A 12,794-nucleotide genomic window follows, 5' to 3' on the forward strand; every position below is an offset into this window, starting at 1 on the left:
AGAACACCCAGAATTAGACATAAAATGTTTATTTTCATTTTGTTATAAAGTAACATCCTGATAAATTATTTTACAACTATTTACATTCAATAACAGTTAAACTAGTTGATTTATTGATTTAAACATATTTTTATTGTTTAAATATAACAACAGGAATAGGACACAAGTTATCGCAACTTAAAAACGCCTCCTTCCAATAATCATTATGTACATAATAATTAAACTAGTTAAACGTGTGTTAAGAAAATAACAATATTAATTAGCTAAACTAGTGTCAAAAGGTACACCTAAAAGATATTATTTAAATAACAACATTAATTAATGTCTATTTACCTCATTTTAACAAACGATAAAGTCATTGGAGTCTTGCAAATACAATGTAATATACACACGACGAGAATTCTCTGCTACATTATTACTCTAAATTCTCATGAATGAACGAGACACGCCTAGCCAATGAGAACCAATGAGCTGAGAAGTAGGCGTGGCTACAAAGACCTTTATCCAATGATTTATCACTTTGGCCTGCCTTCTCAGCGCTAAACGGTTGGTTACGCCAGGCTAGTTTGTCCGTTTCTAGCACACCGCCAGGTTCTCAACGGTAAAGCGTAGCAGCTAGTGGGGATCTCAAAACTTCCTTCTGAAAAATCAACACACTGAAATATTGTGATAACCGTAATGTCACATTGCAGGGCTGGAGTACATGCCTAGAGAACAGACAAGTTCTATCGGGATAGCTAAAACGACACAGAGAGGAGGTCACTAGAAAGAAGAGGATTAATTTTGTGGATATTGATGATTTGATGATATATGCACATGTGAAAAATATGAAAACGTGAAAAAATAGCATTTACAACTACCAACTTGTAAAGTGTTGAAGTGATTGGATGTGTATCGTAGTGTGCCCATGGGGAGTTACAGTGTTATAATAGGAGTATAAACACACGGCTATGTATACAGTGGATTATATAAAGACAACACCAACTGTTGTGTTTTAATTGTTAATACACTCATGGCATGATATTCAACAAATTTTGGAAATTAATCATTTTAATCTGCAAACATGCAGTTTAAAAGGAAGTGTGATTTTAATTCAAGAACTGTTTTTAATGTGTTTTTGACTGCCGTTGTTTTTCTAGTCAATGGTGGACGTTCTGAAAGTAGAGGTAAGTCATGTTTTCAATTTTCATGTTTGTTTATTTAACAGTTGTCATCAGAGAGATATTAACAAGTGAAGATTATTACAAGGGCCCTTTGCGATCGTCTAAAGAACCACTTGGTTTTCTGAGCCGATTACTTCCTGCCGTGAAGGTGTAATACAATTCCTTTCAATCATCCCACAACACTTGCTGTGAGTGTATCGATTTGAGAAACCCTTTTCGTGCAAATGTACCTCCATCCCGTACTTCTGTTATTTTCTTTAAATAATTAAAAAAATTCCTGAAATACATATAACAAAAATGGGAATATTACAGAGTTATAATGGTAGGGATCAATATTGATGGAAATGGCTAGTGAAACACTTCCTTCCTAATCCACAAATACAAAGATATATAGTTCATTCTTTAATGTTATAAATGAAAAATAATGAAGAATTAAATCGATAGGTTAAGATAAAATAAAATCATCGTGTGCTATTTTTTAAAATATTTTTTTAAAACGTAGACCGCGCGCAATTAAAACCATGGTTAATTACCCTTCGTAATTAGAGTTTTGATTTAAAAATCTTTTCGCCGTTTGAAGTTGAGTACTTGACGGAAGTTCCATAATGGCCATTTGTATATTAAAACGCTTACTGTCCCTCGGAGGCTGACTACAATGATTGAGACACGCTTTTACTCAAGGTGCAAAATCGATGATAGTTTCTTACGGCATGCAGAGCTATGGCAATTAAAGTCGAGTACATGGCTGTATATATAGCTTATTGATATTACAACAGGCCGCCTTAACTAGTAGCTAGACATCGATGTTCGTCGCCTTCCTCAGCAAACTAATATACTGCCGCGTTTAACTCAGGGACCCTGATTTATAATATTGATTTTCAATGTTAAATTCAATATTTCTTGGTTAATTGTGTAACTCGCTTATTTTTTTGTGGATTAGCCAATTTAATAATAGTAGAAAGTAGGATTTGTGTAATTCGTTAATAATCAATTGTTTAAAACGCTTTATGTCATTAATAGAATTTGGTTCGAGTTGCTTACGAACCAGCGATCAATAGTCTATACCTTTTGTATATACTCGCAAAGTGAAGCCGTTTTAACACATACTTGTGAAGTGGTTTAGAGCCCGATAATAACAGAATGTCAGTTAGATAAAATCCAAATAAATTTCCCTTTTGAATTATAAATCAAGTTTATGATTTTATTTAGAAAAGTCGAAATGGATTTCGTGAATAGTAAGACCGCGAAAGGGAATTGCATTCGGTTTTATGTATGTATATTTATTTATGAATCCTGACATTAATGGGGAGAAGAGAAGATAAATTCTACTTCAAAGAAAAATTCCCATCCATATTCAAAAAGAAAATTGTTCCGGGCAAAGTCTCGTATATAATTGTCTGAAGTCCTCTCGTGCCTGCTGGTCAACGAAAAATCAATTACAATCGATAATTTGATGGGTATTACAAGGTTGTTTGACAAATGTTCCACGGATAAAACTGGACAATGGCAATAGTGACCTCTAATTGAGTGTGATTAATGTGCTGCGTGCTACCTGTAGTGACCTTAGCAGGGGCTCTTTGATGGCGGTAGGTGGTGTAGGGAGAAGCACGTCCCTTACCAGCCAAACAGTTCACCTGTAAATGCGATTAGCGTGAATGACCTAAATGACGATCTGATCAACCTTATATAACGTAATGCCCGGAGACAATGTTCTACCACGTTTTGATATGGTCATTGTCAGACCGGCATGGACTGTCCACCCCATGTGTTCGTTGGACAACACTGGACTGTCACGTCTGTGATTATGTGTTGACAAGAGACATGTGGGGCTGTTTTTACAACATGTTTGATAAAAAATTCTGATATACCCTAATTGCTGTTAGCAATATGTTATAATGAAAACAGATAGCCACTTTTATTTGACATAATCACAAAAATGCCAGATATTATCAGATCAACCCTTTACAATTTTAGATTAAATTCTAGACATTTTTGACATGTGGATAGAATTCAATATCTTATTGTTGTGTTATCTAATATTATAAACTCATTTTACATAATCGTAAAAACATGCATATTTAGAACAATCATATGTTATGGTCAAAAGATAAATTGTCTGGGAAGATAATTTTGTTTTAAAATGAAATTCAAACGATTCTTTTAAAAAAAAATGGTAGGATGATCATATTAAGTGCAGTGTACTTGTTATGGTATAACCAATTTTGATAAAAGAGAGTCTTTAATCTTTTAAGTGTCTATCATATAAACTAACGTCTTTATGTTGTTAAAGTTTCACCTTGGTATTAAACAGATGGCCAAAATATTTCTTCCATAAAATACCACTTCCTTTCGTCAAAAACAAAATTGATACGGGAAATCTTTTTGATGGAAAGTTCAGAAAAGCCATGAAATTTAATCATTTTTGTCGGCTGCACAACTATTGTAATCCCGAAACAGATTAATTCACCATGCCTCGTTAGATAATGTTGCACACAGTCTGTGTACTGTATACATACATAAAGTTATCATTTATTATCTGTGTTACAAAAGTCTGCTGAAATATGAATGAATCATATGTGTAAGGTCATCAGTTGTTATTTAAGTGTTAACACCATAGTCCCCTTCCAGTACTGTAGTTATGTGGACATCCAGGTGTGTTTCGATGATGGGGTAGATGATATCACTGATGTGATACGGCCCACCTGGTCCAGATACTGAGAATGTCAGCAGCACGGCTTGATCTCTTCGATGATAGAATGTGAAATGTATGCCTACAGCATCTGAAAGCCATTCCTCACTAGCTCATACAGCCAGCTCTCTGCTGACTATACAAACTCTACTAAAATCTATTTCACTTCACTAGCCTTACAATAGCCCCTCATCATCAGGATCTATTTCTCTTCAGTAACACACCAGCTTCCACTGTATCCCTCATCAAGATCTATTTCTCCCCTAATCTGATTTCCGTTGGTGTAGATTTCATTCTATTACAATACAAAAGGCTACAGGAGTGTAGCAGGATTAAAGTTTCTGTGATTGAGTATTTTTGTAAGCTATTGGATAAAAAGCAAACCGTTTTAGAATAAAGAATGTATTTGAGATAGGTTCAACTCCTGTAGTAAACAGTAGATTTAAAAAAAAAAAGATTTTTTTTCGGGAGCGAACAAGGTGATTTTATACCTGAATATTAATTTAAGTTGAAGTGAGAACCCTTCTTATAGTCTAGTACTGCAAAATTATGGAGGTTTTATCCAACAGGGATTCATGCTGCGGTTTAGCTGCCAAAACGGCCAAAATCAAATTATAATTGTTAAAAAGTGATTAAACATACTTTTTCTTGAACTTGCATATTAGTTTAGAATATTTAATTATTGATTGCTCCATATTCAGGGATATTTCTCTGTACTGTACCGACCCATTCTCTCATCTAGTGCTTTTCCCCTCTTAGTCATTTAAAACAAAATTACTTCTCAAGTTCCAATATCAGTTTAGATCGTAAATATTGCAGATTTAATTGACAGGTATATTATTTATCAGCATATTATTACCAAATCAGATCATATGCCTATTTCTGGAGAGAGCAGATCTTATAAAAAAATAAGTTATTAGGCAGAAAATTTAGGGTAAAGTTCTCTAAGAACATCTACCACACGGTCATAAAAATGTAAAATCTTATTTAAATAGCCCCCCTCTTGTTAACTAATATTTAGTAGAGTACTTGATATAAATTGATATTTAGTCAGTGTCGAAGATTTTATTATGTCTATATTTGAGCTGGGTGATTTATAATGTAATTACCATAAACAGCACTTGAAAGTGAGATTTTTCTGAATTTTCACCCCCGAGACAGGTGCAGTTGTTACGATGTAGAGTTGACATTTCATAAACATAATGATAACCTTGTCCAGATAAAGGATTGGTAAGGTTCGTGGCCAGGTGGGCAGATTTTAGGGGTTTGAAGGGGTCTCCCTCTTTCCTTAATCTCTTGGTGATAGCAACTTGAAATGATAAACCAAAATGAAAGTGGGTTTACACTTGCATGCCAGGGTTACTCTACAGATAAACGATCAAGTAATAGGCAGACTTTTGGTTGGAGAGAGAAATAAAAGTCTTGTGTTTGTGTATACAATCGGAGCTTACGACAAACTTTTATATAACGGCCATTTAACAGTTTGGTGGGAGTTTACCACACAGATATGTCAACTACTTTCCTGATTTCGTGGACTTGTGTCCATTTCGGAGAATTGTTTACGTTTATATGATATGAATAAATATGCTGCAGAAATTTTTGAAATCCTTGGTCAGAACTCCTGAATATCAGGATTAAAAATGAAAATCTGTTTTGTATTCTTGATAATAATTTGGTTATTATGGACACAAACACAGCATGTTGTTATAGATCTGGAAGGATAACACTGCTGATAGCTACAACAACAAATATGATACTTATACTGAAAATGACCCCCCTCCCCCACCATTCCAGTAAATATATGATAAATATGCTCCAATTAAAATGGTATTTGTTTGATTAAGGCATTTGGCCATCAATATTATGATTCCTACAATATCCAGAATAATCTGATATTATTTCTCACGCTGATTTTATATTTTACGTAGTTGTACTTACAACAGTACGGTGGCCATTTTATAAAAACTTCTATGGTACCATGTGGAAATGTAGTTTAGAGGGAGAGAATTCTGATGATTTTATCAGAAGTGCTGTCAGGTGAGACTTTCTAAGGTCCCCCCATAAATCTGCTGTATACCACTTGTCTGGCTGGAAACTGACAGCACCCAAGTTGGTGCCATGTTCATTTCTGAGATATTTACTTCTAGAAATAGTGGCTGTGAGTTAGTTGGACATTTTGTTTTGAGGCATGGGGATGGTGTTTCCTTTCAGTCATGTCAATATTTAGGTAGATGCTGGTTTAATTGGTGCAGTATAAAACTAAACATTGTAGTTTTTACATCATATGAAGTTGAAGTAGAGGAATTTTGCTGTATAATTATAAATTAGTCCAACGGGTTTTTATATATCATTTTCTGTTTAAGATGAAGTAATTCCTGTTCTGAAACCATTTGATGCATTCAATTTTTTTTTGACTGTTGTAACACTTAAATATCATTTTATTTGACTATAGTCTATCACTGTCCAGGTGTGTGCACTCTCTGAAATCTCCAGGTAATCCCTGTTAATCCGTCAGTCAGAGGATTTGGGATGATATCTTAACACATGCTGTATATATCCCTCGGTCTTGGGTACCTGAGCAATGTTACACTGTTGACTTAGGTAAGCGAGAGTTATAAAGGGAAAGCTTTTAACAGTAGTTAATGGTAGTGATACCTAATTGAATACCTCTGGATGACATGTGAAGCAATATATTAAACATTAAGTATGGAAGATTATGCGATAAATATGGTCTGGTATATATATTCCCTTGTACAGAATATTGTGTAAAACTTTCCCGATAAACCTTCCGAATATTGGACAATTTAGTCATATGCTTTATGACATTTGCATCTTCATTTCACAACTTGAAAATCTTAATTAATCTTTCAGGTCATAACATTGTGGTTTTTCTCCATTCACAAAATTTGTCAGGTATATCATCCAAAAGAAGATGTTTCTGTTCAGTGTCGGGTTGGTGTATACGATTATTTCCAGGTAGACATTTCAAAGCTGTGTCTACTTCTTCAGAATGTTTATAGTTAAAATTTACTGTACATTTTGTATTATATAGACATTTTCGTTAGCTGTCGGTTTAAATATAAACCTGTTGAAAATTGATGTATGATTGTCCGTTGCTGATAATTGCTTAGCGTTGCCCCAGCGAAAACTTGTGATACTTTGTCGTAACTTATGGGATGACTATGTCTTTTGTCGATGTTCTGTGTTCCGTTGGTTTACCATCATTTATCGCTGTTATTCAGAGTTGTGGAGAATTTCTAACAAAATTCTGCATACATAAGTGCATAATTTTCTGGCTGAGCTGTGAAGGGTGATAGTTTACTAAATCATAGAGGCCTTTTGATCGCGATGTTGACTTTGTATAACTTTATTATAGGGGGGTAGGTAATAGTCTTTACTCAAAGTTAAGTTTTTCCGCCACACATCAAGTTAAATAAGCTCCAAGTTGTATATAAGGCATTTACATGTTCAGTCTTACCTGTCAAAATCTTCAAAGTTTGTTTGATATAGGATCTCCCAATACAATCCTCACCGCTCCTCAAAACTAGTGTAAACATTACCTTACCCTGCGCTGTGGTTGACAACTCAGCCGAATTTTGCATGTCGTTCTGATGGAGTAAGTGACTTTATGAAGATTATAAGTCGGTATAAGCAGACGAGAATTCAACATACCTATTACAAAACTGGTGTATAGTGATTTCTAACAACTTTTTTTATTGCACCTGTAATTTGGATCAAATTGAAAATTAATACATAAATTTCCTGTTTCACGGTTGAAGAGAGAGAGAAATAAGAAAGAGAAACGAGTCTTATACATATGTTATCTTAACCACTCTCTACTTGAGCCTATGCTTAAATAATGGCTTTGAAAAAATTCTTTCAATCTGGTCTTTCTGAAATTGAAAAGTTGGTATGTTTGGAAAAAGTTCAGAAATTTTACCTTTGATGTACTTTTCATGTCTGGAAAAGGGGCAGCATCTGGATAAGTTATACGGCTGATAGTAGGTAGTTATGTGAAGGGGGAGAGACTTCAAGAGGATAGCTATGGGAAGTGGTTGGAGGCTTGAAGGAGAAGTTAAACTAGGGAATTTATAAATTTGGTGTTAGGGATTTCATAAAAAGGAGATCGAGAGCTAGGGGTTTTGGTATAGGGGGCAACAAAGTGATGAAAAACCCGAGGGCTAGATGTAGGTTTTAACTTTTTAGTGTTAGGGGTAAGGGTTTTAAGGAGCAGAGAGGTAGGGGTTTAACTTTTTTGATGAAGGATGATGGCTCAATGATTTTTGTGTAGTGATGCAGTCAACTCGGGTATAAGAGTAACGTGTATCCCGCTGGAATACAGATATCTATAATTAATCGTGATACTACAGGATGTTAACATGGCTCAAGGAAAATGAGGTACTGATTGTAAGTTAAAGATAAGAAGTTTAAATCTGCATACCAGGGCACACAGGTAAAACTTGTCCAGGTAAAAGCTAGGTAGTTTAAGTTGCCTGGATTCCAAAGAGCACCCAGAACTGTTGCTGTCACCTGGTAGCATTCGCTCAATAGTCCTTTTAATTTGTTAAAGGGGGACTCGCACTGTGATCAACAATGTCCTCAATAGTGTACAAACGTGCTGCAGGTGTTCGTCGTTAGCGATACACACAGACTGTTGGTGTTTGTCCATAAAATCTCAACAGCCTCAGTTGAGTTTTATGTATTGTAGACAATCTTTATGTCCTTCTCAATGCCCACAATGGCTAAGGTTACACCGTTTCAGTATCATTTAAAAACGACAATGACAGTTTTTGGCCAAACTCACAAAGGAAACACATAAGTTGATTCAATACTGTTGCAGTTTGAATGACTTGTTGTGATTTACTTGTATATTATAAGATAACACCATTAAAACAGAATTCTGAAAATATCTTGGCCTCAGCTATCACCAAATCCTTTAAGATTAATGTGTATGTTTTAGATTTTAATTTCCAAGTTTAAAATTTCAAAGGAATAATATGACTACTGTTTCAAATTGTTTTAGAGGCATCTTCATGGTTTAAATTTTCTGATCATTGATCTAAATCCTTGGAATGCTTTACTCCTGAGCAATGTCACCTAGATGTTTGGGGATTAGCTATTTGAGGTTATGTAAGGGTCATAAAAAGTGGAATTTTTCTCCAGGAAAAGAAATCATATGCTTAGTAATGCATTCCAGCAGATATTACAAATGGCCACTGGCCTCCTAGCTAGGGTTATAAAAGTAAGAACGATCCACATCTTTGATTTGACAGGGTTGCCAAGTAGAATTAAAAAAAACAAAATCTTGCTATTAAAATCTCTTGCAGGAAGTAGACAAATGTGGATAAATCTACAAAAAACGATTGATAGGATAAAGCCTTGAGTAAATATTGATTTGACAGGGGAGGTAAGGGGCTGGAAAAAGCTGTTTGGCTAAAAGTAAACTTAGCTGTTTATAGAGAAAAGTAAACTTGTCAACTAGCTAAATGGCTATGTACATAATTGAATTAAATAGACTGCACTTGTAATCGATTAATCACGGTCTAGATTGAACAGGTGTTGAACTCTATTTCTACCAGATCTGTAAGAGCTATAACCATTGATAACCTGTCATTTCGTTTCTTCTGGTACAGACTTCTGGTACAGACTTCTGGAAAAGAAAGTACATAAAAGTGAGAGATTTGGGTATGAAGAAAATTAGTGTACATTGTATATAAAGAAATGAGTTTCTGTTTTGTTTTTTTATATTATTCTTTGTCTTTGAAACAGAATCTAGTGAAAGCAGGGTGCTGTTGTTTAGTAGTATAGTAGAGAGTAACGTGATGGATACATGTTTTTTCTGACATCTTGTGCGTATAAGAACGCAGACCATGGCTATTTATCTGTAGCTTGTGTCATAATAATGTACATATACCACATAACAAACCAGTAAAAATGCTAACAATGCTGCAAGTATGTCATTAGCCAAGTTTGATTACGAACTTGAGTCACAACTTCTAACATTTTGGTAATATTTTGTTTATTGTTATACAAGATGAGCATTTTATGTAAGAAAGAATGATACCCACTAAAGCAGATGAGCATATGTTTATGTAGAAATTTGGTACTCAGAACTGACAAGTATATATCTCAACTAGTCCCCATGGGATCTGATGTGTTTGATGGAGGACCCAGAACAAAATGTAAATGGTCCCTAACCAACAGGGATATAGAAAGGTCCAATCCTCCATCAACAGCTCTGTAAGAACAAGGAACCCCACTAACATTAGACCCTAGGGGCTTATTAATAAAATCCTTCAGGACTGTTGGCCCTTTTGCTGTGGCCTTTGAGGTAGAGTTCTGTTACTTTGTTGGGATTTGATCCCCTCACCCTCTCTCCACATGGCTAGTTTGCGCTGTCTTGTTGATTACATATAATGAATGCTTGTTGCATAGATGCAGTACACATTTTCAGATCAAAGTTTCCCTGAGGGTGCATTCCTAGTGACCTCCCCTTTCTTAGTTATCACTTAGCCAGGTAACTTTACCTGCGGCTGTTATCAATAAGACATTTGATTTTCACAATTCTCACAATTACTGTTTATTGATGCACCTATTATTTTTCGATTTATACCACAATTTCGACATTTATATTTTGTGGCTTTTTGTAAACGAGGATGAAGGCAGGTGTTTGTAAGCCTGTTACATTTAATATGAACTATTAACTTAGTATTTGGTTGCCAGTGATGTCGACCTTAGGAAATTTTGGGATTACTTCAGTTGCATTTCAAACTTTATGAGGTGAAAGATATTGAAGATAATGTTTTTGCAGTTTATCCAAGTTTTTGTACATACTGTCAAGCTTTCTCCTCTGTTTAGGAGGTCTGGAGGCGTAGATGGGCTTAAAAGTAAAATGTGCAAAATGACGCCAATGCTAGGCAAGGCCTTGGATATCAAATCCACTGACTTCTGTTTGATGATGTTTGAAATTACAAAAAAATAATGAATACTTGTCTCGGTAGGGTATGGAAGGTGCAAATTGAAATGTGTTTGATTTTGCCAGGCATTTTTAGTCATACACATAAAATCCAGTTTAAAAATTTTTTTTGTCAATATTCCACTCAACCCAGTATTCCTCTGTAGTGTTTCACCAGCTTCGTGTATTCCGCTATATATTCTCCTAGTCAGCACTTCTTTATAGCTTCCCATCAGTAAAACAATGTGAAAATCCAATATTCTTTTTTTCCTTCCTTTCTAATTAATTTATATGAAACATGTGGCAGTATTTGGTGTAAAAATAATGAAGTTTTAAAGATTACTAAAATATTAATAAGGAAGTAGATGATTTATTTAATTATTTCTCTTTGACCATATGAAGGCTTTGAAAGGCGTATACATGAATTTTGGAAAACACAGAAACGCAGCATTCACGCTTACCATTGTAGTAGGAAAGTCTTGCTTCCAAATCTAGCACTTGTCCAATTGTCTTATCTTATGTCATCAGCCATATTGGTCTCCAGGTTTGAATTACTTCTGACACATCTCTAATTGTATTTCATGCTTATGTAATCAGAATCCAGATTTCAGAACGAAAAACCTAATACAAATTATTCAAAATACGGTACTAATTCATTAAAGTTTTGATGTATTTGACGGAATCTTGAATTAATTGAGTCATTTAAGAAGTTTTGATTAATGATTTTTTGTTACCTTGTACATTTGTCAGCGGGGGAGCCGCTGTCATGACAATTCTCTTTATTGGACAAAATTTTGAATTATTGCATTAATAGCATTTTAAATATGGAAAAAAACAAAAGAATTTGAAACTCCGGATATGTACACCAAGTTGATCTCGTCACTGTTTATTATATCATCGGACTTGTGTTGTAATCGGCTATTGTCAGAAGCCATGGGTGAAGCTGGTTACGAGAATTTTGTTATGAGTACTATTATTCTCAGCCAACCAATAATGAGAATTAATTCTAGCTCATTTCCTTCGCTTGGCCTGAGTACCACCAGGATTGTGCTGGTGTGGGTGCACGTCTTGAGGAGGCTATTGCTCTCCTTGTCTTTCAGCCACGGGCATGATCTCACATGCACACAATAAATAATTTAATTATAAACCAAAATTGTCACCATATTTATCAATTGTCGTTAATGCTATGGGAGGGGGACCTTCATCTGTCTTTGTCCTTCATCAAGTCATGGGCGATTTGCTTCTATGAAAGCATTGTGTTTTCGTTTGCTTGATTAAAAATACAATTATCTTAAAATGATGGGATTATTCATTAAGATGCACAATGCAGGTCCGTTTGTACTAGGGAGGTTTTAAATGGACCATGTAAACTAAACCATTGCTGCTGCTCAAACATTCCGGGGGATACAGAAAACGTACCCTTAGAACTCGGTTAAACTAAGCCAATTGGCAGGAACGGTTCAGTCCATTTCTCAATAGAGGACATTGAGGAATGAGTTTTAGTTAAATTGGCCTGATTGTTTTGTGTCCTGTCGCATTTCTTTATTAGAAAAAAATGGCTATCAAACCAAATAATTGAAGTCACCATCTTAAAATTGGGTGTTTTGTGGGTTGTTCGTGTGAATGATGGTTGTTTATTGTAAAAGCATCCATCAGTGGAAGTTAATGAATGCTGACGTGTCGTGAAATCAGGTGTTCTACTGTCCACGCAAAGTGATTTTTGATTAAAACCGATAAAGTTGGCGTTAAGTGGGTATTTACCCGATGTCTGTGCATTGAATGTTAAAAGTCAGGCTCTCAGAAATGTTTGTAGAATGCACTGTAGTAATACAAATAGATAAGAAAGAACCGACGGAAACTGCCGGTTTTTATAAGACCGTTTTTGTAAATCAAATAAGTTGTTTAAGAAACTGTAAACATTTGGTTGTGTGACTTCCAGTCTGGACACAATTTATGCATTTTTTTTATGCATATGTTTGTTAAACTG

At 35.0% G+C, this 12,794-nt stretch overlaps 1 protein-coding gene across 2 annotated transcripts in view; it reads left to right on the plus strand.

The window, feature by feature from the left end:
* Positions 1-586: 586 nt before the first annotated feature.
* Positions 587-12,794, plus strand: part of LOC117334453 (netrin receptor UNC5C-like) — a 94,271-nt gene continuing 82,063 nt past the window's right edge. For both annotated transcript variants that reach the window (XM_033894090.1, XM_033894099.1), the window contains exon 1: positions 587-1,166. In XM_033894090.1, the coding sequence (XP_033749981.1) occupies positions 1,064-1,166 (103 nt within the window). In that variant the 5' untranslated portion in view covers positions 587-1,063. The remainder of the gene's footprint in view (positions 1,167-12,794) is intronic.

This window comes from Pecten maximus, chromosome 1 (genome assembly GCF_902652985.1).
Source record: "Pecten maximus chromosome 1, xPecMax1.1, whole genome shotgun sequence".
Classification (NCBI taxonomy): domain Eukaryota; kingdom Metazoa; phylum Mollusca; class Bivalvia; order Pectinida; family Pectinidae; genus Pecten; species Pecten maximus.